The 27,815-nt window shown below is 42.0% G+C and overlaps 5 protein-coding genes across 10 annotated transcripts; 4 read left to right on the forward strand and 1 right to left on the reverse strand.

The window, feature by feature from the left end:
- Positions 1–1,386: 1,386 nt before the first annotated feature.
- Positions 1,387–7,524, forward strand: LOC4347563 (glycine oxidase). Of its 3 annotated transcripts, XR_001539882.3 has the most exons (11): positions 1,389–1,787; positions 1,879–2,031; positions 2,423–2,637; positions 2,715–2,785; positions 2,928–3,087; positions 3,528–3,720; positions 3,866–4,021; positions 4,159–4,247; positions 4,532–4,625; positions 5,795–6,648; positions 7,076–7,524. XR_001539882.3 is itself a non-coding variant. In NM_001422815.1 (10 exons), the coding sequence occupies exons 1-10, from the start codon at positions 1,466–1,468 to the stop codon at positions 7,078–7,080; spliced, it is 1,458 nt and encodes a 485-aa protein (NP_001409744.1). In that variant the 5' UTR covers positions 1,387–1,465; the 3' UTR covers positions 7,081–7,523. The 3 variants fall into 3 exon arrangements, 2 of the variants coding, with proteins under 2 accessions (NP_001409744.1, NP_001409743.1); NM_001422815.1 differs by lacking the exon at positions 5,795–6,648 and having other exon boundaries at positions 1,387–1,787; positions 7,076–7,523; NM_001422814.1 differs by lacking the exon at positions 7,076–7,524 and having other exon boundaries at positions 1,387–1,787; positions 5,795–6,159.
- On the reverse strand, positions 5,452–9,255 carry LOC4347564 (calcium-dependent protein kinase 22-like). The gene is made up of 8 exons (NM_001422816.1): positions 8,472–9,255; positions 8,187–8,310; positions 7,907–8,050; positions 7,614–7,766; positions 7,291–7,406; positions 7,038–7,205; positions 6,512–6,739; positions 5,452–5,905 (listed from the first exon to the last, which is right to left on the reverse strand). Exons 1-8 carry the CDS (start codon positions 9,138–9,140, stop codon positions 5,774–5,776), a joined length of 1,734 nt encoding a protein of 577 aa, NP_001409745.1. The 5' UTR covers positions 9,141–9,255; the 3' UTR covers positions 5,452–5,773.
- LOC4347565 (uncharacterized) lies at positions 7,927–13,317 on the forward strand. Of its 2 annotated transcripts, none has more exons than XM_066304181.1 (8): positions 7,927–8,067; positions 10,162–10,302; positions 10,436–10,498; positions 10,723–10,789; positions 10,874–10,974; positions 11,710–11,754; positions 11,982–12,452; positions 12,902–13,317. In XM_066304181.1, exons 2-8 carry the CDS (start codon positions 10,165–10,167, stop codon positions 13,070–13,072), a joined length of 1,056 nt encoding a protein of 351 aa, XP_066160278.1. In that variant the 5' UTR covers positions 7,927–8,067; positions 10,162–10,164; the 3' UTR covers positions 13,073–13,317. The 2 variants fall into 2 exon arrangements, with proteins under 2 accessions (XP_066160278.1, XP_015611719.1); XM_015756233.3 differs by lacking the exon at positions 7,927–8,067 and adding an exon at positions 9,466–9,657.
- Positions 13,318–13,855: 538 nt separating this feature from the next.
- LOC4347566 (protein farnesyltransferase/geranylgeranyltransferase type-1 subunit alpha) lies at positions 13,856–16,982 on the forward strand. 2 transcript variants are annotated; one of them, XM_015756969.3, is made up of 6 exons: positions 13,856–13,964; positions 14,248–14,512; positions 15,465–15,574; positions 15,740–15,860; positions 16,010–16,105; positions 16,359–16,982. In XM_015756969.3, exons 2-6 carry the CDS (start codon positions 14,261–14,263, stop codon positions 16,797–16,799), a joined length of 1,020 nt encoding a protein of 339 aa, XP_015612455.1. In that variant the 5' UTR covers positions 13,856–13,964; positions 14,248–14,260; the 3' UTR covers positions 16,800–16,982. The 2 variants fall into 2 exon arrangements, with proteins under 2 accessions (XP_015612455.1, XP_015612456.1); XM_015756970.3 differs by having other exon boundaries at positions 14,251–14,512.
- A 953-nt stretch (positions 16,983–17,935) lies between these two features.
- Positions 17,936–27,530, forward strand: LOC4347567 (uncharacterized). 2 transcript variants are annotated; one of them, XM_015756968.3, is made up of 13 exons: positions 17,936–18,070; positions 18,165–18,299; positions 22,909–23,410; positions 23,841–23,991; positions 24,589–24,696; positions 24,824–25,233; positions 25,321–25,400; positions 25,584–25,644; positions 25,727–25,812; positions 25,919–25,988; positions 26,343–26,515; positions 26,583–26,655; positions 27,061–27,530. In XM_015756968.3, the coding sequence occupies exons 3-13, from the start codon at positions 22,915–22,917 to the stop codon at positions 27,216–27,218; spliced, it is 1,866 nt and encodes a 621-aa protein (XP_015612454.1). In that variant the 5' UTR covers positions 17,936–18,070; positions 18,165–18,299; positions 22,909–22,914; the 3' UTR covers positions 27,219–27,530. The 2 variants fall into 2 exon arrangements, with proteins under 2 accessions (XP_015612454.1, XP_015612453.1); XM_015756967.3 differs by lacking the exons at positions 17,936–18,070; positions 18,165–18,299 and adding an exon at positions 21,728–22,037.
- The last annotated feature ends 285 nt before the right edge of the window (positions 27,531–27,815 follow it).

The following is a 27,815-nucleotide window of genomic DNA, read 5'->3' on the forward strand; positions in this document are numbered from 1 at the left end:
ATGTATCTGACACGGAAAACAGAGCAATAAATTAGTACGTGGTTAATTACTTATTAGCTTATAAAAACTTAAAAATGGATTAATATGATTTTTTAAAATAACTTTTCTTTAGATTTTTTTTTCAAAACATGCACCGTTTAGCAGTTTAGGAAGCGCACACGCGGTAACCGAGAGAGTGAGGTTGGTAACTTGAACTCAAGAACACAACCTCAGCTGCGTGCCGTCCTCCGGGTCGGGATATCTCTCCATGACATAGAGGCTGCCACCGCCGCTGCTGGGGACGAAGAGAGAGATGGGATCTGACTTGGGCTTGTGGATGTTTGGCATAGCCATCACGCTGCGGGCATCAACGTCACAGAGGCGTGTGATCCCAGTGTGGTCCACCATTACCACCTTGCGATCTGCAAGGGGGAAGCAGTCGATATTACGCTGATCATAGGGCATATATGTGCATTTCAACCTCAACATCGGTCTGGGAAACCGAATCCTCTCTATTTGTATCCTTAAGCCCCGTTTATTCTTCGGATTATAGGAGTCAGCAGCCGGTGCTGCTGCTGCTGTGTTGCCGAACAGATGGCGCGTCAGGTCGATGGAGCGCAGCCATTGGGCGCCCGCGTAGGAAGAGTCCACGATGAGATTCTGAAACCGCCGCGATAGGCCCATGGCGGATTATTCGATCCCAATTTCGAGCCGACCTTTGCTTACTGACCGACTGTAAAAGGGAAGGATGGGAAAAAAAAAGAAGAAGAAGAAAGGAAATTATATTGGGTGCATGGAGAAAAGAGGAAAAACCCCTCAGATCGATCTAACAGTTATGAGCAGGGTTCACAATTTCAACGAAAATCGGCCGAATTCCGCGAAATTTCGAGTTTCGACACGGCTCGGAATTAAGTTTCGATTGGAATTTCGAAGGTTAAACTGTAGATTTGGTCCAAATTCGAAAACCGATTAAAATTTATCGAAAACCGTGACACCGATGGGGCTCGAAATTTAGTGATCAACCGGTAATGTAATCCCTGATTATGAGGAAGGAAGAAATAGTACCTTACCTTCAATTCGCAAAACAGCAGCAAACAGATGTAGCCTTCAAATCGGAGATGGCGTCACAAAATCCTCCTATCAAATACCGCAGACAAAGAAAGGATTTGGTTTTCGACCAAGCAGGATGAAGGATCAATCTACAAGCGATGTCCCTCAAAAAAAAAAAATCCGTCGGAACTCAGAAAGAAACCATCAATCATGGGCTCGTGGCGTCCATGGATCGAAGTGAAACTACTCGACCCAATAGGCCTATCAAAATTCGGCCCACTAGAACTGACTATGTGGGACCAGGATAAGCCACGTCAGCGTCTGTATAAAAGAAGACCGTTGACTCGCCTCCCTCCTCCGTCACCTACCTCCTCTCGACTCTTCGAGCTCATCACTCATCACCTCGTCTCGCCGCCGCTCACCACACCACCTTCCGATGGATGCCACCGCCTTCGCCTCCGCTCCGAACCCTAGCCACGCGCCCTCCTCCTCCTCCTCTCTCTCCGCCTCGTACTCGCGGGTTCTCCGCTTCTCCGTCCGCGACCCGTGGCGGCGGCGGCGGGGGCAGCGCCTCCCGCTCCACGCGCTCCGATCGCAGCGCCCCGAGCCGGCGCCCGCGTCCGCGTCCCACCACGACGTGGTGGTTGTTGGCGCCGGGATCATCGGGCTCTCCATCGCGCGCCACCTCCTCCTCCACACCCCGCTCTCCGTCGCCGTCGCGGACGCCGCCGTCCCGTGCACCGGCGCCACCGGCGCAGGTACCCTCAGTGCGCGTGCATGTGCGTGGGGGGAGTTGGGTAATATGGCCTCTAGGGTTTTGATGTCCCGTTGGTGTGTGCGCTCGCGCAGGGCAGGGATACCTATGGATGTCACACCGGACGCCCGGGAGTGACACGTGGGAGCTGGCGGTGCGGAGCAAGCAGCTGTGGGAGGAGCTCGCCGCCGAGGTGGATGGCCTCGGGGGCGGCGGTGCGCGGGAGAGGCTGGGGTGGATGAGGACAGGTAAAATCCATGTGATGGTGAATTGCTGTTTTTTCAAAATTTGTTTGGGGGATTTGGGACCGATGGAGTCGCGTCGTCTAAATTGCTTGCCAGAGTGATTATAACTTTGTAAGTAGTGGTGATTTCAGTTAGAGAGTACAATGGACATTAATGGCATCCCCTAGACTCTTACGGTCCAACAGATTTAACGACCAAGGTAATTGAGGTACTTTTGTACTCCAATACTCCAGGACTGTAATGTTGATGCGGTAGTTGGAAACTATGCTCGTTCAATGATGAAATGGCTTATCATATACATTGCATTATGTGTACTGTGTTTGATCAAATTTTAGTTCTCTATGGCAGTCAGAGTCTGAATGAAATGTGAAATTCTGTTATCATTTTTGTTAAGGAAGCTTACTAGTTGGGAGAACTTCCGAAGAGATGGCTACATTGGAGGAAAGGACCAAAGCTCTATCTCAGGCAGGAATACGTGCGGAATGCTTGTCTGCTGCTTCATTGCATGCATTGGAGCCGGAACTCTATGTTGGACATGATGGGGGTGCTATGTTCTTGCCTGAAGACTGCCAGATTGATGCCTTCCAGGCTGTCTCATTGATTGAAAAGGTTTCTTCTGCAGAATTTCGATTTCATATTTGTGCAATTAGCAGTGGTCTCCAACCGTTAACATTTTCATTCAATAGACCAATGGTTCATATTCCTCAGAAGGAAGATATATGGAGATCTATAATGATCCTGCCATGTCATTAGTAAGGTATCAAGGCCTCTTCTTTTCAGATAACTTATGTTGGTTGGTAGATGATTACTTGTCTATCAGGCTACTGAGATGGGCTTTCAGCTATGCCAAACCATCTACCTCTATCTGCATTACTGATAATTGTGTTAATTTAATGCAGATCAGAGACTACTGGAACAGTTCAAGGTGTCCAAACATCTAAGCACATCCTATATGGCAGAAAAGCTATTGTAATTGCTTCTGGTGCCTGGACTCGAACCTTATTGCGTAGTTTTCTTGAACCGAATCCTACATTGGACATTCCTGTGATGCCACGTAAGGTACATGATACATCTGAAATTTCTTGAATTTACCTGTGATCTGAAAAATATTTGGATTGAAATGATCCTAATGACATGCTAGCTAAAACTAAATCATTACAAATTGTTCACCACATATCTTCAGTTCTTCCCTAATATAGTACTAACATGATGGTCATTTCTCTGTAATATTTAGGAATTACATTTTTTTTCTTCTTGTACCCAACTCAATACCTAACAACATTAGGGTAAAAGAAACTTCCTCTGTTGTTTCTTAAACTTTCACCGAGTCCTTATACTCAACTTTGACAATTACTCTTTCCTAATTGCATGTTTGTAGAAATTATTAACTTAAGAAATGATACTTTTTTGGGGGTAAATCCACTCAGATCATTTTCATGCAAGTATGGTCCACATCTGTTTGAGGATGGGGGTTGTAATGCTGTAGTCTTCCATTTCAGGGTCATTTGCTTGTGTTGGATAAATTTGACAAGCTTAAACTAAATCATGGACTAATGGAGCTAGGATACGTTGGCCATCAAGTTGCTAAATCAAGCGGCACACCCCTATCTTCAGAATCCAGTGAAGATGAGCATGGTGCTTTATCCATATCAATGACCGCAACAATGAATACAAAGGGAAATTTAATCCTAGGTAATTTATGAACTAGCAAACTTCATCCTTTGTAACACGTTTTGTTCGTGTGGATGAACCAAACTCCTTTTCATTTAACCAACTTAAGATACAACACAAAATGACAGATGCAACCATGCAAGATCACCACATTTCTATGTTACAGGAAGCAGTCGAGAGTTTAAAGGATTTTCAAGAGAAGTTGACATGTCCATCCTTAAATGTATATGGGACCGTGCAGCAGAGTTCTTTCCTACGCTGAAGAATGTTCATCTTGATATTGATGAAAACACTGAAATCAGGATCGGGCACCGTCCCTTTAGTAAGCCCTTCTCATTTTAGAACAACTCAGGAAGAGAATGCCACATAGTCTTTCAAAGATATTTCATTGCAATGTTATTAGTAGTTTTTTGCTCTTTTATGTAGTACCATTGGAAATAAATATCTCATTTGTTTCAGTGCCTGATGGGAAGCCAGTTATTGGATCTGTTCCTGATCTGCCAAATGTTTTGATTGCGACAGGACATGAAGGAAGTGGACTTGCTTTGGTAAGGGCAATGTATAAATCTGCTCCAGTTAGTAGCTTTGTCTCTTATTATTTATGTAGTTGAGCAATCAAGCATAGGACTTCCTCAGTCCTTGGTTCTCCTGATGACAGGGCTACAGGAGTTGGGACGAATAGGCCCAATAGAGGCATGTGTCCTGTGTCGTATACAGAAATAGTCGTGTTGTGTTCGCTTGATTTTTTTTTTAATTTGTAGAGATTGGTTCTACTGTTATCTCTTTTAAGAAGGTACAGAAGTTGATGTTCATGTGGTAAATTTTACTTCAGGCATTAGGCACTGCTGAAATGGTCACCGACATGATTCTTGGGAATCCTGGAAAAGTGGACTTCTCGCCATTCTCCATAAAAGACAGGTTTTCAGGTAATTCTGGTAAACATTTTGTGATAAATTTATCTTTATGAAAATCCATTTGTTATGTTTTCATAATCACAATTTCTCTTATCTGCAACATTGTCTCACTGATTTTTTTTTCTTGCCTTGTACTCCCTCCGTTTCATAATGTAAGACTTTCTAGCATTGCCCATATTCATATAGATGTTAATGAATATAGACACATATATATGTCTAGATTCATTAAAATCTATATGAATATGAGTAATGCTAGAAAGTCTTACATTGTGAAACGGAGGAAGTATGAGGGAATATTGATGAATATCACTGTTTTTTTTTTACGGACTGGCAAGACGAATATCACTGTGAAGTGACCATTATTGAGAAATTCCACTGGAGAATGACTGTTTTAAAATTGCCATCGCAAACATCTCTTTTCACAAAAATGTCAGTTTCGATGTTGTTGTAGTGGACAAAATTGCCCATATCTAGTTTCCCATCCCCATTCCAAGGTCATCCATGGCCTGATTGCAGAGCCTCCTCCCACAGCCTTCCTGGATAGCCCTCCTTCCTTATTTAACTGTATGAAATAATTCAGCTTAGCCTTAGCTTCCGAACATGATTGTTACACTGATTCATTTCATCTTAATTTTAAATTTTCAACTTGAATTTGTTGTGAACTTCTCGTATTAAGTTTTTCATGCATTTTATTCCTTACTGTATGAATTATGAGCCATGATGGATGGAAATCGCCATGATTCCTATTGGGAGTTCATAGTGTAGTTGAAACCTGAAAAACACGTTTTTAATAAATTATATTTGGGGTTTCTGTCAGAGTTAGCTTCTTTTTCTTTTTAAATTTGGCAAAGTAGTAAAACATCAACATTTGGTAAGTGGATTGCATGTCGGCGCTTCCCTTACATGTGCCTATGCTAAGTCATGAATATATATCCTAGATATGGAATGTCTTGATTCCATTACAAGGGACGATGCTATAGGGCTCGCTGCTTGATGAACCTTGTCATCTATGCAACTGAGATACAAAATCTCCTTTCACCCTGCTGATGTCCTCTACCCAGTAATCTGGTTTTATATTTTAGGCTGTCCACTGATGCTTTGTTTTTAGTTGATTGCTTGATGCACTCAGTAAGTAACTGTTGCTCAGATCCTCCTCTGTTTCATGAATTTCCTTTGCACAGCTTACGACTGAGGGAGCTGAAATTTGCTTTTGAGTATCGTCGGGAAGCATTTCTCCAGTCTGATCCAGATATCATCATTGATTCAAACTCCTGATAGCTAATGCGACCATCCTGTTGAATATATGCACAACATGTCAGTTATACTATTGAAGTATTGATACATGTGTGTAAAGTGTAAACCCCAACTGGAAAAAAAAACATGGATAGGAAACCATCAAATTACTGTTGCTTCCTGGGTTTCTTGTACACTTGGATGAGGATCCAAGATATTTTGCTAAAAAAAAGAAGAGAAGACTAAGTTTAGTAGACTATGCCTAGAATTCAGCAAGTTTTGTGAAATGGGAATTTGTTGCTGATTTGCTTCGAATCTGCCCAATGTAACATTTCTTTTGTAAACTATTTATAGTTTTTGGGAAAAAAAAAGGGGAGGGGGGGGGTCGCTTATTAATTTTCAGTTTTCTCTTACTGGAAATAGTTGAAAATTGTGTGGTTTTCTACTTTTTCTGGCTTAGTTGATTTGGGGGTTTAGGGTAAATAATCCAGTCAGCTTAATACTACCTTAGTTTTGTTGGAAATGGGTTTGATTTGCGTGCAGTTCCAGGCCCCAAAATGGCTAAAGAAAGGCTTTAGAATTTTGTAACTGGTGAAATCTACACTCAAACACAATATGATACATCTTTAAGTGGTTGAAAGTTTAATTAATTGGTTAGAACTGACCTTATCAGTGTCAATGTCTCGAATAATATCTTTAACCACTTGCTCAGTAGGGCCCAGTTCATCACCTAAAGCATCCATCAACTCCTCCATTTCAATGAAACCATTACCATCTTTGTCGAAGAACTTGAAAGCTTTAGGTAGGTACTCCTCATTACTCATCTTCTTTATGTGAAGTAATACCGTTACAAACTCCTCGCAATCTAATGTTCCATTTCCATCTATGTCACCCTGGAAAAGGAAGAAATTTGTCAGAACATTCAGCACTGCAATGTCAAGTTACATTAATCAATCTATGTACCTCTGGTGTATTAGGTGTAAAAAACAACAGTACAATTTGGACAGATACTTGGTTGCAATGATGACATGTATTTAGACTTATGTCATAGTAGTATTTACAATTGCATTTGTACTGCTCTCATTTTATTCATTTTAATTCAGCTGCCGGTACCCCAGTTATTCTAAACTCTAAATTATAAAAGAATAACGAAATATAGTGCTATGGGAATGGATATAATAAAGCACTCACAGCTTCTAACAGCATTTCGATCTCTGTCTCTGGAACAGGATGACCATTTATCTGGAGGCCCAACTTCAGATCCTCAAGCGTCAAATTACCGCTGTTGTCTTTGTCCATCTTGTGGAACATCTGAGTATATTTATCCATCTCCTCCACCGGTAAATTCTTGGCAACGACCTTCATCGGCAAATGCTTCACAGTGAAGAAGTACACCACATTTGAAGAAAATAAGAATAGTAGCAGCAGGTTCTCTGCAACTTACTCCAAGTGCCTTCTTTTTGAACTTATTCATGGCTGAGAATTGCATCAGTCTGGATCGAACAATCTCTCCGAGCGAAACGTTTGGAGCCCTATCGGCATTCTTGAGCCAAGGATGCTCTGTTTTTTGCAGGAGGAGAAACAATCTCAACTGAGCATGTAATGTAACACTACTTACTGTACATTATTAAACTTCCCCCTTTTTGCAATAATGTCAAAGACATGGCAAAATTCTAGATTTCGATATGGCTATGAACTTGAATTTGAACTGAATGAGATTCGTTTTTTTAAAAAAAAGAATCTGAACTGGATGAAGGTTGTTTTTACCAAGGACTTCCTTTGCTGTCAACCGGGTAGAAGGATCGGGGTCAAGCATCTTGCTGACAAGGTCCTTTGCATGCGGGGACACCTTGGGCCATGGCTCCCTCTGGAAGTTGATCCCACCCTGGAGTATCGCCGTCACCGTTTTCTCATCATTGTCTGCACATCGTTGGCAAAGGAGGAGGCATCAGCGATCGATCAGCACCAGTAATTATCAGAGAAGTATCCTTTTATCTAACACATTCTGCTAGCTATTGTGGTGAAGAACAAGCAGAGAAAGCATGGATGGTTCGATTCACCTCCCCAGAAAGGAGGAACTCCGCAGAGCAGGATGTAGAGGATGACGCCGGCGCTCCAGACATCTGCTTCTGGGCCATAGCTTCTGTTGAGAACCTCTGGTGCCATGTAGTATGTGCTCCCAACCACCTGGGTGAATCTTTCTCCTGCAGCCAAGAGCCAGGTAATTGAGATTTGAGACTTAAGTTCGTTCGGATTTGATTTTCTTTGCGTTCTTTGCTGCATGTCCAGTGCGTGATCACATAGTATAATTGTGTTGTTGAGTAGTGAGTTCCTTCCTACCTGGCTTGAAGAACACCGAGAGGCCGAAATCGATGGCCTTGAGAGGTGAGTCCTCCGACTTGTTGGCGAACAGGAAGTTCTCCGGCTTCAGGTCTCTGTGCATCACCCCGTTCTCGTGGCACAGCTGCATGCAACATGCATTGATTCATGCACTACACCAAGTGACGTTGATGGTTGAACAGGATGCAAGAATCAATGGCGATGTTGATGGTTGAACAGGATGCAAGAATCAATGGCAGAGCATTCGATGCAATGGCAATGGCGGGTGGGGGGTTAAGGAGGTGCCTGGACGACGCCGACGATGGTGCGGGCGAGCTTGGCGGCGGCGCGCTCGGTGTAGTGGCCGCGGGCGAAGATGCGGTCGAAGAGCTCGCCGCCCTCGCAGAGCTCCATGACGAGGTGGACGCCGTCGGAGTCCTCGCAGGCGTCGCGGAGTCGCACCACGGAGTCGGCGCCGGCGCCGAGGGCGGAGATGCGGCGGAGGATCTCCACCTCCCGCCGCACGTCCTCGGCGTCGCCGCGGCACCGGCGCAGCCGCTTCCGGCGGATCGTCTTGCAGGCCAGGGCCTCCCCGGTGGCCGCGTCGGAGCACCGCCGCGTCACCCCGAACTCCCCGCGCCCCAGCTCCGCCCCCAGCCTGTACCTCTCCGCGAACCCCGCCGCCGTCTTCACGTCGGCCGCGTCCCCGAGGATGGCGTTCTTCCTCCCGCCCCCGCCACCGCCACCGCCGCCGCATCTCCTGTACTGCCACCTCCTCCACGACTTCCCCTTCTGGTGCTCGCCGCCGTCGCATCCGCCTCCGCCGCCGTCGTTGTTTTTGTTGTTGTTTTCAGGGGAGCAGCTGCAGCAGGGCTCGTCGTTGCTGGTGACGGGGAGGATGGCCGCCGGCACGCGGCCGCGGCTGAAGCGGATCATCCTGGTGGAAACCGCGAAGGCGGAGGAGCAGCCACCCATGGCGTCGCCGACGCCGACGCCGACGCCGCAGATGGATGCTTTGCTCCCTCCAGCCTCCTCCCCCCTTTTCCCGCGCGTCGCCTCGCCCTCCCCCGCCTCCTCGCGCCGCGCGCGTAAAGCGAAGGGGAAGCCACACGGGTCGAGGAGGCTGCGTGGCTGGCCGTTGGTCTCGGCGCTGCGTCGCGTGGGCCGGATGGGCCGGGGCGGGCCCATCGATGGCCCCGGAGCTAGTGGCATTTCCGTAATTATCTCGCAAATCGATGGGGGCACTGGCATTGGCAGTTTGGCACTGAGAAAAGCAGTTCGCAGTTTCTTCGGTCTCACCAGTCGCCAAACTCGCCACCACTCTTCCGCATCCTGTTTTGATTAGCTTTTCTCTATCTTTCTTCTGCTCATCTCATATCATCTGTCCCCCCTCCTGTTCGTAATCTTGATTGATTAATTTTGCGTTTTTGTCCCGACTTTTCTTTGGAACCTGTCTGTGATTCTTGGGGACAGATCTTGGGGGTTCGTACAAGTAAGTGTTTCTTCCTTCATCTTCTCTCCCTCTTTTCGAGATGTCTTGATCTTCTCTTGAATTTGTGATGTTGGAACTTGGATGTGATGTTTCTTGGCTCTATAGTTTTAGCTGTTGACAACAGGTCTTTGGGCCGTTTCTTGTGGCATTTGGCATTTCAATGGGGGTTTAGCTCATTGCGATTTCCCCTCTACTTTGGGTACTCTTGATGTGTGATGTAGCTGTAAGTTTTCCGGCTATGAAATCTCATCCGGTAGGAATGGGTGTCCTATTGTGCCCCAGTTGTTGATTTTCTGTGTCCTTTGGAAGTGAGAAGGGTTCAAGAAGAGTTATCCCAGTAGAAAGAAATTTTACATGCCCAAGATTTTGATAATTTGACACTTTATTTGTCGTCACTTTGATTGTATTGACATTACGAAGAATTGTTACATTTTATTTTCACCATCATTACAGTGCTACTGCATTACATTTCTTTTCACCGTCATTATGATTTGGTCGTTTCAGGCAATGCGGTCACCTTCAATTCTCTCACAGTGCCTGGCCGGCTTCCTGTCGCATGAAAAAGCTGCAGCCCACTGCGTTAATGTCGTGCCCGAGAGAGAGTCACACCCTCCGTCACCAGCAGTCGAGATTGTCCCGTCAAAGGTGGAACTTTTGTCTACACTTTCTTGTTCATTGCAAAGTTGTGTGGCCATGGTTGGCTCTTTGTGCATAGATATACTGATGGAAAGGACTGTTATCTACTGACTAATCTCCCATTCTTTACATTGTACTGTAGAATGTTCATCCATACAAGTATGCAGGCGAGAATATTGAAATGCATGGCATGAATATATTTAAGGTGATAATTCTTTCTTAACTCCCTACTTTTTTTTTTCATTTTACTAGATTACTTCATAGAACCATGGAATTAGTATTACAGAGTTGAGTTTTTATTCATAGTGGCCATTTATATGGTAGGCAAGTCATGGTAAACATTATTATTTTCCTCTATATAAGCTATATAGCATCCTAATCTTTTGTGGCTTTTGGAATTAATTGTTCTGTGTTTTAACCTTGTTTCAGGGAAAGGTCAGTGTTGTCGATATTGTTGGTCTATCTGGATCAGAGGTTATAACTCCAAAAGGTGAAGGTAAGTGTCATACCCCTAATGATAATCATTTTGTACTGACTACCTAAAACACTGAGAATCTAAAAGTAACGGTTTTTATTATAGGGCCTCTGAAGTGCTGTGAGAGTTCAATTGACCTAGTGAATGTTCTTAAGAATGAGATCCGTGATGGACTATTGACATTCAGAAGCAAACAGGTTTTAGAGGTACAACGCTTTTATGTGTTCAGTACTACTCACTTCGTTCGTGATTGATGAGCGCATATGCAAAACAAAAAAAAAATCAGTATTGATGAGTAACTAATGGTGTGATTGTTGATTTCTTGGCTTCTCATCAATATGCACATTATTCAAGCTGCATGCATACGTCGTTCACCATGTGTGCATCCGTTCGTAGCTTAGAAATCATAATTAAGTCCATTCATCATGTAGGAGTCCATGTGTCGCCTGCTTCATCTACCATGTTTTGATTGCTCCTTGATCTCGCTGCACAGTTGTTATATGATGATCAAAACTGAATGGAGGGAGTACTAGTGAAGCTATGCATTCCTTGACTTCCATCTCTGTCATTGACTGTTTGTTTATTTGTTAAATATGTCATTTATTTAAGTTATCTTGGTACACAAAACTCTAAAGGGTGTGCGCATATGTAAAAGAAAATGGAAGGATATGGCTTAGTCCATGGTTCTGGTGAATTATGATCTGTATTCAGATAATGTTATGTTCTGATTCAACTTGTATAAATTCCAACTTGCACTCCTTAATCCCTTGGACATGGAATTGTTATCTTTATGTTCCAGGAAAAGGTTCTTGACTTATAACTTACTTCTTGGTCTTATTTATTTCTTTGGTCCCTCAGATGCCAAACTCATAGCTTGGTTTGATTAGTTTATGGTACTTGGGCAAACTGTAACAGTCCTTTTTTTTTTTCCCAAAATGCAGCTTGGCTGTGGATATGGGCTTCCTGGGATATTTGCTTGCCTGAAGGTACTGTAGTTATCCATGGCATCTCTTCGTTACTTTTATAGAATGTGTTATTGCTAGCCTAATCTTAGATTTACCGTAGCCTTAAATCTTGACTAGCATGAATCCATGTATCTAGTATTACTGTTGCATAGTTGTTGCATCCGTGCACAATGAGTTATATATTAGCTGTGTTCTGCTCTGTGTTTGGCTACTGTGATAACTGACATTTTCTTCTCAAACGTTCTTAGGGAGCTTCAACAGTGCATTTTCAGGATCCGAGTGCTGAAATAATAAGGTGCAAAACAATACCCAATGTGCTTGCAAATCTTGAGCATGCTCAAGACAAACATGGTCAACAACAAGGAAGCCCCCTTACTCCATCTCGGCAGCAATTGCCTCAAGATATCCATTTCTATGCCGGGGAATGGGAGGAGCTTCACACTGTTCTGTCAGTGATTCAGGAGGATGAGGTGGACACATCATCAGGTGTAGCACTAGAGTTCTGTGAAGATGACTTTCTGGATGGTTGCAGTAGCCAAGATGCAAGCAATATTTGCCATGAAACCTCTTCAAGGCGATCAAGAAAACTATCAGGAAGCCGTGCATGGGAGAGGGGGAATGAGACTACCACAGGAGATGGTGGATATGATATACTGTTAGTCAATGAGATCCCTTATTCTGCAAGCTCTCTTCAAAACCTCTATTTGCTCGTAAAAAAGGTTTGTTCTCCATACATTTTTTCTTCAGGAAATTCTCGCCATGAGACATCATATATAGACAGCATACAGACAATCACTGCATTGTTATGACTTATGACTAGCATAATATGATAGCGATAAGCGCAGAATGAGTGTAGAGCTCCTCCCTGAGGTCACTCTGCATTGATATGCAGGAGATTAGTATGGGTAGACGAATTTCCTTATATCAGACTTTACAGCAGACCAAGAACTGAGTTTTTTTTTTTTTTGGCATTAGACTTAGGAATTGGCTTAGCTTCGCTGCAAGGCTCTTTTCCCCTTGTTTCTGGGACTGTCTTCATCTCATCCTTCTCGTTTATCCAGATAATATCAAATGCATTGTCCGAATTTGCCGTCTGCTCTGGAACAGAACCTGCTTCATAGCCTTAACATGTACTCCGCACTAAAACTTCTGTTCTTGGTTCTTGCAGTGCCTAAGGCCGCCATATGGGGTGATGTACCTTGCTGCAAGGAAGAATTACATCGGCTCGAGCAGCGCGGTGCGGCAGCTCCGATCCCTGGTGGATGAAGAAGGCGCATTTGGCGCGCACCTCGTCTCTGAGCCCCCAGAGAGGGAGATCTGGAAGTTCTTCTTCAAGTAGTAGTAAACTAGTAGTTCTTCGGTGTGGCGCTGCAAATTTCATCACAAGCTGCGATGATCACCAGTTCTGTACATAATATACTTTCAGAGTTCCAGCCATGTTTTTTGTGTCGTTTTTGGGCTTTTTTTCCCCCTCGGAAGTGTGGTATTATTATGATGAAAATTCATGACAACTCAAAACCAGTATTCGTTGTTCAGCTGCCAAATATTTTTGAGTTTGTTATGCTGAGTTATCACTTATCACCAGTATTGATTTGTTGAATTATTATCATTTTTAAGTTTGTTTGGTTGTGGGTTATAGGCTCTATTTCAAACGATTTATTTACCAGATTATTGCAATGGATTATCCTCTCGATTATGGGTTAAATATTTTTTAAAAAATTAACAAATATGTTATAAGTGGTGTAAGCAATCTAATAGATAAAAGTTCTTTGGAAAAAACATACTACTAGCAAACGTATATTTTGGGATGGAAGGAGTAATTTATATTTGAAGTAAATAATCTATGGAGTATTTAGGACCAAAACCTGAATCCTATGGAGTAATTAGGACCAAAACCTGAATCCTGCACTGTTTTTAAGTTCGTTTCTGAATTCTGCTGATTACTCTTTTTGTACTCTTTAGTTTGTTACTATCACCCTGTGACAATGTTATATGGAACCCATTGAGTCCATGACAAGTGGGTGCAGATATAGGCTGAAGTTACAGCCTTGACTGCAAGTCAAAGCAGCGCAGTCATCACCATCCAGCCGTTGAAGAAGCAACCAATGGCTGGATTAAGGTCATAGCGCTTCCAATCCTCCTCCTCCTTCCTCCGCTCGCCGTCTTCTCGACGACGACCCGCGGCCACCGCCGCGCCGCCCTCCTCGCCGCCGCCGCCGCCGCCGTCTCCGGTGAGGTTTCCCTCGCGTTCTTCTCCCCCCTCCCCCTCATCTCCTCCTCCTCCTCCGCCGCCGCCGCCACATCCGACTCCCCTTCGCCGGCGCTGTAGGGGGAAGAGAGACCTGATCCCTTCCACCGCCTACGTGGAGTTCCTCTACTATCCTAGGCCGGCGTGGAGTGATACGTGAGCCGTGAGCGTGGAGATCCATCCATCCCACTGCGGTTTAGGACTGCAGTTAGTGGAGGATTTGATTCGATTTTTGTGTTTTTTTTGTTTGATTTCTCTGGCTGCAGCAGAATCTGATCGATGGCGCCGTCGTCGACGTCGTCGGAGGGTGCCTCCGACGAGTGGTTGCCACCCAGCCGGCGGCCGGAGCTGGCGGACGTGGTCCCCGTGACGCAGGACGACGGGCCCCACCCCGTGGTGGCCATCGCCTACCGGGACGAGTTCCGCGAGGTCATGGACTACTTCCGCGCCCTCTACTTCGCCGGCGAGCGCAGCGTCCGCGCCCTCCACCTCACCGCCGAGGTCATCGACCTTAATCCCGGCAACTACACGGTGAGATTGCTCGTGTTATTCCCCCTTTTTTTTCATGTTGGAAATTGAATTTGCAGTGCAGGAGATTTGCTCATTTAGAACTATGGCCCTGTTTAGGTATATTAATCCATGATTTGCTACAGTGATGCTACAGTAATCAGCCGCTAATCGTGGATTAATATACATCATTAGATTCGTCTCGCAAAATAGCTTAGGGGTTATGGAATCGGTTTTATCGGTAATCTATGTTTAATACTTCTAAATAGCAAGATTCCGGAGGGCTATTTAATAGCTCGGAGCATCCAAACAAGGCCTATGTACATGTAGAACTAGCCTTCACTTGTTATAGTAAGAGTAGCATGTTGGGATATTGGCAAATTCCGGCTTAGCTAGTGGTATCTTGGCGGATTTATCTATTTCGGAATTTGATTATAAAAGTATAACTGTGATGGCAAGCTTGACTAGCATATATAATGTTGTTTTGGAGACACAACGCGGCAAGACAAATTTAGGAAAATTGATTAATTTTTTTTTCTTGTGGACGCATTGAGAATGTCTAGATTTATGGTAGAGCAGGAGAAAACAGTTAGTGTTTGATTTTAATCTGCATACTGTGGTGGTGTCTCTTTCAGACTTATCAAATTTTCAGTTTTTCCGCTGTACTTTTCATGATCAGAAAGATAAATATAATTAAAATATACTGTAGTACTGTACCAAATTATGTTTGGGGCTTTTAGTCCATATCCATAATAGGACTTTTACTTTGTTTGCTCCCTCCAAATTTGTACTCAGCCATCTGTTGTTGCCTCATTGGCATTTTGCATGCAGAATGTGCAAATTTCTCCCAGTTCTGAGTTTAACAAGCAACAAAACATGGTGGCATGTAAAATTGTCTTTCCTTGTTATGTGTTTAGCGTCATGCATTTCATTTGGATGCCAGTTTTGAACTTAATGATCTTTTTTTGCTTGATAGGTGTGGCATTTTAGGCGTCTTGTTCTAGAGGCACTGGATGCTGATCTGCGTGAGGAAATGGATTTTGTGGACCGAATTGCTGAATGTAACCCAAAAAATTATCAAATCTGGTGAGTGACATTAAGTTTATACCCATATTTGGTAGCTGTGGAGTTTTTCATGAAGTTTATACTTGCTATCATTAATTCTGAGCGTTCTGTAATTAAAACTTCATTCTTCTGCTTTTTTGTTGGGAAATCTTGATTAACGTCCCAGTACTATATATATTTTCTCAGGCATCACAAGAGATGGCTTGCGGAGAAATTAGGACCAGATATTGCAAATAAAGAGCACGAATTTACAAGGAAGATACTTTCTATGGATGCTAAAAATTACCATGCTTGGTCTCATAGGCAGGTATATAATGTTTCCTCTCGATGTGCGCTAAAATTAGGCTGTTGATACTCGTTTGAGTTCATTTATCTATATTTGAGTGCTGCACTGAGCAAACCTTTGAGGGAAAGCTGAGTTCTAATAATATAATTTATGTATCATTACTGCTGCAGTGGGTTCTTCAAGCACTGGGTGGATGGGAGACTGAACTACAGTATTGCAACCAGCTGCTTGAGGAAGACGTCTTCAATAATTCAGCTTGGAATCAGGTCAGTTGATATGCTTGTTTGGCTTTAAAATTTCTAGTTTATTATACAATTTCACTTTTAATTCGTCCCATCTTGAATAGTAGTCTGAAAATCCATATGCCGGTTCATGATTTATTAACTAAATTCATTGATTCTTTCTCTTCTTGCTTTACGTGGTATTTTGTCCTACTACTGTCTCCTTTCTGACTTTTTTTGGCTGATTAACTAAGATCAAATGATTACACTGAAGTATGTTATGTTTGTTTTGCAACAGAGATACCTTGTAATAACAAGTTCACCACTTCTTGGAGGCCTTGCAGCAATGCGTGACTCGGAAGTGGATTACACAGTTGGGGCTATTCTGGCTAACCCTCAGAATGAAAGCCCCTGGAGATACCTCAAAGGCCTGTACAAGGGTGAAAATAACTTGCTGATGGCTGATGAGCGCATCTCTGATGTTTGTCTCAAGGTCCTGAAACATGATTCGACCTGCGTATTTGCTTTGAGCTTGCTGCTCGATCTTCTTCAAATTGGTTTACAACCTTCAGATGAACTCAAAGGAACTATCGAAGCAATAAAGAACTCTGATCCTGAAGCAGATGAAGCAGTAGATGCTGATCTTGCGACTGCAATCTGCTCAATATTGCAGAGATGTGATCCCCTGCGGATAAATTACTGGTCCTGGTACAGGACCACTATTTCTTCTCAAACCTGAAGCATGCAGTGGCCTCCATGAGGTCATAATGGAGATATCTTCTATCTTCGTGTGATTCTGGGCGTTGAGGTGCCTAGCTACATTTGTTATGAACTTTCCTTGGGCATAACTGATCACTGATATTACTCCAATATTGTGTTCTTGTGCATCGTATGTTATTCCAGATATTATATTGGGTTGCAATTCCTTGTGATGTACTCCCTCCGTTTCACAATGTAAGTCATTTTAGCATTTTCCACATTTATATTGTTGTTATTGAATCTAGACATATATATTTATCTAGATTCATTAACATCAATATGAATATAGAAAATACTAGAATGACTTACATTGTGAAACGGAGGAAGTACCGTATATGTATCAATTACACTGCTTCACAAGTTGCCACCGCGGTGTGGCCGTGTCAATGGAAGGGGATAGGGGCAACGGTGAAGGTGAAGGTGTGCTAAACTGCTAACCTAACCTCATGTACACAGAAGAGAAAGCGATGGAGAGTTTCAGGTAGAGGTGAACATAGTTTAATTTTCTTGATACGTATTTGGTACAAATGATGAAATGCGTGTCTCACTTTAGAGAAATATTGTTGAAACGGTCAAATGTGTTACACACGTTGCATTAGCATGTGAGCACCACCTGTTATACAAGTCACATCAAGCCTATTTGATAGCTCTAACTCTTAAATTTATCTCAAAGGAGTTGGATTTAGAGTTAAGTTGTAGAGCAGTCTAGATCTTGCTCCACCTTGCTAGTTTATTTTATGAGAGCACTTTAGTTTGCTTGGCTTCTGTTTTTGGTGAAGCTGAAATTGTTTGGTTGGACTCCAACTCTAGAAGCGGTAGAGTGCCAAACAAGCGCTTTATTTTAATTTTAGCTCTTGACTCTACTTGTCGAGCCAATTTTTTTTTTAAGCTTAGTCAATTCTAACTAAAGTGGGCATTTTCGATGAAATTCTTTTAACGGAACATCGGAGAGACTGGTGGCTATGAGGTGATGGGTCCACCGTTCTTCGATATGCTTAACCTCGTGAGAGACTGGTGGTGGGTCCACCGTACTAAGAAATGTTTAACCTCATGATATGGCTATGAGGTGATGGGTCCACTGTACTTCGCTATGCTTAACCTCACGATATGGCTACGAGACCCAATAATTCACTATAAAATGACATCTTGCCCTCTCGTCTTTCCATTGTCTCCCTGTTATTTCCCTTCCCACCAAACCACTTCCTAACGCAACAAGATCGGCGTAGATGGCATGCATCCTGAAACCTATGGGTAAGGAGAGGGATTCGTTGTTAATGTTCTTTTCCTTGTATTTGATTTAGTGCTTATGATGATATGACTAGCTCAATCTTTTTGTGTCATCTAGATCTAAGAGATAAGGAAGAAACTAGCTACCAGTGGCAGATCTTCAACGCCAAAGTAAAGCTAGGCGTCAAACACCAGCATCGGTTAAATTAGTTGTGGTGGCATATCGGCAAGTTGTGTTTCATCCATCTCACAGGTTAGATCAAGAAATTTTATTCACTTGAGGTTAGTAAATTAAGTACATGTGTTGACTTGTAGATTTATTTAGCTATTTTACATTATTCTATTCGATTGTTAGAACCATTTCTTTAAACAATAGTTAGAATCAACTTCCCTAACAATGAAGATGGGAACAACTGAACAAGTTAGAATCCTAAGGTAAATGATTGAATTTCTTTTTATCGTTTTGTTGTTTTATTAAAATGCATTCAACACCTCTCTTTAGAAACACAATCCTAGAATATCTACATAATTGAACACTTACTTTAAATTTACCATAGGAACTTGTTTTGTTGTTCACGCCAGCACATGCCAACCCTTTCTTTGAAAACATAACCTGGAATACAGCCTGAACATGCTAACCCTCTCTTTAAAAACACAACCCGAAATACAGCCTGGACATGCCAACCCTCTCTTTAAAAACACAGCCTAGAATACATCCTGGAATATCCACGTATCAACCCTTCATCGGAAACACAAAGATAGAAATTCCATAAGAACATGTTCATGCTAGTGCATATTTAGCCATATGTTTAGATATAAATATAGGAAGATTCACACCAATACCCATTAAAGCATAGCTATGTAAATTATTAAAATATTTATACTCCTAGATCTTTCATAGGAACCTGTTCACACCAATACATGCCAACCCTTCTCTTCAAAGAATATCCATGTAATTAACCCTATCTTAAAAACATAAAAATAAAAATTTCATATATACCTCTTTATACCCGCACACATCCACCCCTTTAGAAACAAATCCCAAAAAATCACATAATTAATATAGCCATTAAAACAAATCCCAAAAGATCAGCTATGTTTTAATGGCTATATTAATTGTGTGATCTTTTGAGACTTGTTTCTAAAGAGGGCTGGCCAGATATGTGTTGTCCTTTAGGAAACAAATCTCGAATACGGTTAATTATACCCATTAAAGCATACTCCATTCATTTAAAAAAAATCTTTTAGAGATGAATCTTGTCAAATGCTTGTCCAGATTCATCACTATAAGTTGACTCTTTCGGGATTGGAGGGTGTAGCTGTAAATTATAGTATTTACAGCTTTATTAATTACTTGATCTTTCGAGATTTTTTTTCCAAAGGGGTCGGATTTGCGCTAGTCTTTAAGAAACAAATCTCGAAAGATCACACAATTAATTATATCGTTTAAAACATAGATGTAAATTATTAAATACTATAATTTACAGGTATGTTTTAACGGCTATAATTAATTGTGTGATCTTTTAATATTTGTTTGTAAAGAGGCCAAATATGCTCTACTATGAACACGTCAAGGTTTCCCTTACTGTCCAGGGCAGGGTTACCACACTTTGGCGGTTTGCATGGTTACCGCACAGTAATTGCCATGAGAAACCGTACAAAATTTTATCAAAAAATTAAATTATTTTAATTTTTATTTGAATTTAGTGGGGTTACCGTAGTTTAACTGTTACTATACCATGGAGGTAAGCCGGTTACCATGTTTGCAGCCGGTTTTGTAAACCCTGGAGCAACTTCCTATGAAATTTCTATTTATATGTTTTTAAGTAAGGACTAATTACATGGATATTCTAAGTTGTGTTTTTAAAGAAAGAGGTTGGCATGTATGGTGTGAACATGTTCCCGTGAAAGATTTAAAGGAAGGAATAGAAGTATTTTATAATTTACAACTATGTTTCAATGGGTATAATTAATTGTGTGAATCTTTTAGGATTTGTTTTAAAAGAGGGCTGGATATCCCTGGGTATGAATAGGTTCAAATAAAAACAATATTTTTATGTTTTAAAGGAAAGACTAATTATGTTACGTGAATATGCTAGGCTGTGTTTTTAAATAGAGGGGTTGACACGTACTGGTGTGAACAATAGGTTCGTACGAAATGTTCATGTGCAAAACACAGCCTGGAGTATTCAAGTAATCAACCATTTCCTAAAAACATAAGAATAGAAATTCATATGAACTTGTTCACACCAGTGCCTATCCAACCCTCTCTTTAGGATCCAATATTGAAATATTCCCACAATTAATTACACCCATTTCAAACATAATTGTAAATTATAAAATAATTTTATTTATCATAAATTCTAGCCTAGCCAGCAAAGAATCCAACTCAGCAGCAAACCATCAAAAAAAGAGTGCAAACTACATTAACACAAAGAGATGTGTAAGTGTCCACATCAAGAACAGGAAAAAAAATGCCTCTTTAAAAAACGAAGAAATTTCTAATTATTTCAAAATAAAATTAAACTATTTTTTAAAAAATAAATCATGTTAAACTTGTGGTACTACGTTCAAATGGAACCCTCGATACCAGTTCATGACCCATCCATCTATTCATCTACTTTTTTTATCATAAAATACAAGAACATAGGATCGGAAATATTTTCTAGTAGGGACGGAGAGAGTAACATTCATGTCACCCATGTGAGCAACAATGTAATGGTTACGTTATGTAGCATCTAAGGGTTCAGTTGGACAGACAGAGAGAATATAGTACTACCTCTAACCCAAAATATAATAACTTTTTGTTACGAATTTGGACAAATGCTTGTATTTTAGAACAGAAAGAGTAGTAATTTCTTTTTAAAAAAATTACAAATGAAATAAACAAGAAAAAAACATGCTTACATTCTAAAATAAAATATAGTAACTTTTCGCTATGAATTTAGACAAGGTTTTTGAAACGAAGAAAGTAGTAATTTTTTAAAAAAAAATACAAATGAAATAAACGAGGAAAAGAAACCCCTGCTTACCGGCCCCATTCATCAGCAATTCAGCATCTCCCGTCCATCGCATCCCATCACACAACATCCATTCACAATATATATCCACGTTGAAAATTTTTAGCGTGTCACATCGGTAGATTAAATAACAAAACAAATTATAAATTCCGCATATAAACCACGAGACAAATTTATTAAACCTAATTAATCCATCATTAGCAAATGTTTACTGTAACACCACATTCTCAAAGCATGAAGCAATTAGGCTTAAAATATTCGTCTCGTAATTTACACGCAATCGGTATAATTAGTTTTTTCTATATTTAATAACCTATGTATATGTCCAAGCATTTGATGTGATAGGGTGAAAATTTTTTAAGTGAGAACTGAACAGGGCCAAAGGTGACACGTCCCGTCCCGTCGTCTCCCAGCTCCAAAGGCCTCGTAAGCCGTAACCGATGCGCACCCAACCCAACCCAGCCTTCAACCCGCTCATCATTTTCTCCCCTCTCGCCTCGCTGGGCTGCACTGCACTGCACGCTCCTCTCGTGACGGCGCCAACGGACGGCCCAGATCCGCCCAGGCGACAATCGGACGGCCCAGATCATCGCGCGTGGGCCCCACTCCACCCCCCTCCCACCGTTTCCCATTTCCGCCTCGACACCCCCCTACCCCCCTCGCGTCCCTTCGCGCCTATCCGACACAGCTCGCCTCGCCTTCTCTCTCTATAAAAGGAGGCCTCGCCGTCGCGGAGGCGGATCCCGAGGCGGCGACGGCGACGGCGGCGGCGGCGGTTTGGTTTCCCTCTTGTTTGTATTTTAATCCGTCGTGGGTGGGTGATGGAGGTGGAGCGTCGTGGTGGTGGGGAGGTGAACGGGGTGGTGGAGATGGAGGACGCGGTGGGGATACTGGTGGACTACCTGGTGCGGCCGGCGCTGCGGAAGGGGAGCAGGATGACGCCGGAGAACCAGGCCGACGTCGCGCGCCAGGTGAGCCTGCGATGCGAGAATGGATGGACTTTGGTGGTGGGGTTTCGGGTCCCGGGGTCTATGGGAGGTTTGGGGGGGTTTCGGGTGGTGGTCGCCGTCGGCGACGCGATCAGGGCGTGTGGCGCGGGTTTGTTAGCTTGTTTTTGTGGGGGCGCCGCGCCGCGGGCTGCGACGGCGCGGCGCGGCGTGCGGAGCGAGCGCCATGGCTTGGGCCGCGACGCGCCAGCGGGATGGTGTGGCGGCGGCGCGCCGTGAGCGTGTGATGGTTGGCATGGGCTTCCGAGTTCCGACAAGCCCGAGAGTAGCGGAGAAGGCGGCTGCGGGCGTAGGTGCCAACGAATAGACGGAGGCGGATTTCAAAAGAGGGAAGACGTAAACTAACTGGGACGTTCCAGATCGGGAAGGCTTTCCCTCTTCTGGCAATTGTGTTTTTTTTTTCCATTCCGAGGAGGGATTGGGATTTTTCAAATTTCAAGAGGAAAGGGAATTCAGATGTTTCCATTAAACCTCTAGGAAATCTCGGGAGTTCTAATATATGGAAATTTTTTGGTTTTTTTTTGTGGGGTGGGGGGGGGTGCGCTCATTGATTAAAAAAATTTGCAGGATCGTGGGAGGCGTGACAACATCTCCTATATTCTGTATTATAGTTGTGTACAAAGATAGCATTATAGAGTAGCATGTTACCTAACTTTATCTCTTATATTCTGTAATGTAGCTGTGTGCAAATATGGCAAAATTGAGTGCCATGTTACCTGATTTTTTATCTCTTACATTCTGTACTGTATCCCTATGCATCATACATTGCATTCTCTTTAGGCAACTTGTAATACACGGCTGAATACTTCCTCGTTGTGCCACCTTGTTTTTGCAGGTTCATATGGCAGTCATTCTGTATAACTATTACCACCGGAAGCAGTTCCCACAGCTTGCTTTTGCTGATGCAATGAGGTTCTTCAAATGTGCATCTCTTACTCTTGGTGACAGTTTGCTCGCGTACTCCAATATGGTCCACCAACATGAGAAGAGTTCTGGAAGTCCTGGGGAGGGTGTGAATCTCTCTGTGACTGACAAAGCAGTCGTGGATGCGTGTGGAATTGCTGAAGCCCTCGACGCAAACCAAGACTCTCCAGACATGGCCATGTGGCCAATTTCAAAGGTCGCTGTGCTTCTTCTTGATTCAACTAGGAAAAGATGTCTGCTGGAGAGTGGTTCTGTCGGTAAAAATGTTCGCTCCCTTTTGGAGAAAGAGATTGACACATCTAGCACTAGTGAGCATGGCAGCAACAAGCCAGAAGGACAAGATTTAGAAAATGAAGAGACTGGACCATATGTCCTCCAAAAGTTAGCATTTTCAGAGGTGGAGCGTAGAACAGGTTGTTACTATACCATTTTGCTCTATTTTGTTTTCCATGTGTGGCTATTTTCTTAACTAAACAAATTTTGCCCTCTTTTTTTCATTATCAGTGTGCTTCATCCGTTGAGACTTTTGCACCCCCAGTATGTTAGTTTCATTCGATTTGAACTATTCAATTAGCTTCGGACCATGCCTATGTAGCTTGAAAACTTTGGTTAGTTGAAAATTACCAACCAGAAAAGCTATTGGTCCCGAAACATGAATTTATAGCATTGCTGATACATCAATAAATAACTAGGAACATTGTAGTGTTTAATTTCCCTTGTAAATGATATGGGCTGATATCAACCAATTCTCTGTTCGACTATATTATTTTATCTGCTTTATTTTTCATTTATGAATCATATAACTGAAATTAATGTATTTCATTTCTGTGATTTTCTTAATAGAGATTAAGCGGTCAAGCTTGCGTCTTCTTGATGAGCATTTAGCATACTCATTGACTAAAAAAGGGACAACTACAAAGCTGTTCATCTTACAGTACGAGCAAACTGCAAAAGGCAACTTCGCGGAAATGCCTATTGAAGAATTGATCAAGAGGTTTGCTGTTTACACACTTGCGAATTTGCTCTCTGATCAACAATGGTTTTATTTATTAAACAAAATCTGCTCACTGTGTATTACTGTATTGATGTAAATTTATATCCTTTATAGTCCATAGTTTGTTTAGAAACATTTCTATTGTATTGAATGCTGTGCTTGCTAGGTGCTAAAGCTCTTCTTTTTATTCTCGTTTGAGCTTTTGACTAAACTTCATTACATGCATGCTTGATGTTCTTTTGTTATTATTATACTAATCATGAAAATATTGGCTAATTGTACTTCCTAAGGCCGAGTTCATTTGTGTGAGTTCCCAACTCACTCCCCTCGTTTTCCACACGCACGCATTTCAAACTGCTAAATAGTGTGTTTTTTGCGCCCCCCCCCCCAAAGAAAATCTAAACGAAAGTTGCTTTAAAAAATCTATTGATCACTCACTCGCTATTCCATGCGGGGAGGTGGAGTTCCCAACTCCACCTTCCGAATACAGCCTAATTTATGTAGCTGTCTTTCAATTGCTGGTAGCTTCTACTGTTCTCAGTATAACAGTTTCTAACGTTTTCATTTTTTTTTCCTATTTCATTTCCTGTTTAACAGGATGATTGGTCCTGTAGTTGAAAAACATCCATACCCTACAACAACAGTTGTTGCTGAGAGCTATCACATACTCCCATATAAGGATATTCTGTTTGACTGCCTGCACAGGTAACATATGGTTTTGTTTCAGCTATTTATGCATGAAAGAGGTATGTTGCAGGTAATGTAAAATGAAAGGAGTATAGGAAATTACTACTTGGCCTAATTATGGTTAAAATAATGCTTCTTGTTTCAGGAAATGGCATTTTGATTCTTCGCTGAGCATGCCAAAGGAAGAAACACGTCGAAATGGAAAGTCTTCATCGCATTCTGAAATAGATGAAAATTCAAAAGAGCAAGAATATAATATAAAAGGGTCAACTCAAAAGAAAATTAAACGAGATATAAAAGTACTTGGCAGTAGTGACAAGAACTACAGCTGTACCAGTAGAAACAAAAGAAGCAGTAACGTGAACAGCAAAAGAAAATCTGAAGTCTTCAGGGCCACAGCTGCTGACGGTGCAGAGGGTCTTGACAGTGAGATACCCAGAGTTAAAAATGCACTGCCTCCTGTTGTAGATGTGTCAACTATGAAGTTCGTGAGCTGTTCAGTTAATGTAAAAGAAACAGCAGCAGCAAATGCAGGATTTGTGGATATGGAAGCAGGTGAGTTCTATCAATCTACCATAATTTGATTTCTGTTGACCCGTCATTGTTTCTCCTCCATGTTTTGATAGAATCAATTGACTTTAGGTGTTAAAATGAACAGCAACAAAAGAAGAGAGAATCACTCTCTAGACTTAAATATTTCTCATGATATGGCTATGGAGAAGGTAAGATAAATTCTTGACGATGTTGACATATCAGAATTCTGGAAAGCAGAAGGATCACATGCACCTTCTGAACAAAGACATACTGTATTGTTGATTTTTTTTTTTAGTTTGATGATTATAGTATGTAAGTTTGTATGTGTTTCATTTACCCTTCTCAAGTTGAAGAAGTAATTATTGTATCAGGCACTTGTAATAAAGAATACTGAGTTGGAATGGAGAAGTGCAGAAGTGTCAAAAAAGTCAGGTTGATGTAACCTTATCCAAGCCAGCTTATTTATCCTATTATTATTTATAATTTCCCTAATTTTTTAATGTATGCACTGCAGATTTTCATCAAGGTGGCGGTGCTAAGGACAACAAGGATCTGAAGTTTGCTTCCTTCAAGTCATATCTGAAAAAACGGGATGATCTTGTATGTTGTGTCGGATCTTTCATTCGAAACCTTATTGTTCTTGGTGCATCAAATTGTCCTTTTACTCAACCTGATATGAACTCAACTGGCTATTTTTATGTTTCAGCATCGCAAGCAACGCATGATTGAAGATGAAACTGTTCAATTTGATATGGACATCCAGTCAGTCTTTGCTGGTATTCTATCTTTCTTGAATCTAAACATGGCTAAACTTCGCAACCACGATTTGTAGTTATATGATTGTGAAAAACATCATATCTGTCCACAAGGAAACAGGCATACAGATGTGGTAAGAATAGTTGGATACTTCCCCATTCCATGTGGATCATATACCACACGGTTGGGCAGGGATTCCATCCCACACATCCAAACACAAACATGCCTATGTTATTTATTGTCTTGTAGACAACTAGTAATTGCCAAGTTCTGAGTTTTTATATTTATGTCAATGGTTATCTACTCTCATCATTTTCTCTTAAATCCTACCAGCTCCAAATTTTTCAGTATTCATTATGTTTAAACATATTCAGGAGGGGAGTGGACACCAGAAGCGATGTCACTACTAGAAAAATATGGAATTCTTGTCGATAGCTTAGATATGGTGGAAGTTAATGGTTCATCCTATTCTGGAGATGGATATGAAACCTTAACCATTGAGAGGAAGAAATTGACAGTGGAAAGACTCCTCCGCAATAAATGCCAGGTACTCACTCACTCACTCTCTATCATGTTTTCCTCCTATCCCTGCCTTTGACATTTAGTTGATGCAGGAGTTGGATGAGGTCTGCCGTGAGAATAATTGGATTCTTCCGAGATATAAAGTTATGCCATCACTAACAGATGGTATGTGGAAATATTACTTATCTCTTATATTCCCCGCCTGGTCAACAGGCCAAGTATGGGTCCTTGCACCTCATAGGCATAAGAATTAACATTGCCATGCTAATAGGTCTTTTACCACACAGAGTTTGATTGCCATTTTAACGATTTCAACCCAAAAACTGAACTTTTTCCTTGCATTTGTTACGATATTGCACATTCTGTTGATGTCGTGATCCGTATTGTAGATCAGTTATTAGCCTTGCAATCACTTGGTAATAATTTTCTAGTCTCCAGTTAGCGATGATCAGAAATGGCTGTTTGCCCAACTGTCAACCTCTCTCTCCCTCCCTATCTTTATTGTTCTTAAGCCGTTGCATTGCACATCATGTCAAGCACTTCTTTTACAAGGTTTTCCTATCTTGTCAGGCATGTACGTGGCCAATGTAGATATTGCATGCCTGGAGTTCAGCCAAATGACATTTGGCGATCCAAAGACGAACCCTCGTGATGCACGGGAGTCTGCAGCTGCCAACCTGCTGGCTGAGCTTCTTAAGAAGGCCGATGCCAACAGGGAGCACACCTGACGCAAGATTACTGAAGTAAACACCTGAAAATTGGTAGACGGCAGGTAGCTGCAAAGCTGCAACTCAGCACTGAACTTTCTGAAAGACATCACCTTCATTTAGACATTTTACCTTACATTGGTTACTCTTGTCATTCAAACTGTAGCTGTTGCTTTTTTAATAATTCTTCGGTCGCAAATTATGTGACGCTGCAGGTGCAGTGTGAATTTTGTAGTCATTTTAAACAATAGATCTTGGTGAACATGTCTGTTTCTGCCTCATGGTTTTGCTGTAGGCTTTGTCCGCAGTTATCTAGTTTTGTTATTGGTGTCATGTTTTTCGTTAAATATCCAATCTATAGTGTTATTTGGAAGTTTTGTTTGGTTATCCACCTTGAGCTATTGACCCTCCTGGTCCTGGCTCAGCTTGCTTCTTTCGGTTTTCCTGTTCCACCTTTTGGCTTTCTTTTTCCATCTTCTGTACTGATCTTTCTTTTGGTTTGGTTTTCCTGCTTCATCTTCTGTATTGATTTTGGTAGAGCTGTGTTGTTCCATCACCTGTTTGATTATGGTTCCATCCTCTGTGTTGACCCCTTCTTTTTGTGGTTTTCCTGTTCCA

Source organism: Oryza sativa, chromosome 9, assembly GCF_034140825.1.
Source record: "Oryza sativa Japonica Group chromosome 9, ASM3414082v1".
In the NCBI taxonomy this organism is placed as follows: Eukaryota; Viridiplantae; Streptophyta; class Magnoliopsida; order Poales; family Poaceae; genus Oryza; species Oryza sativa.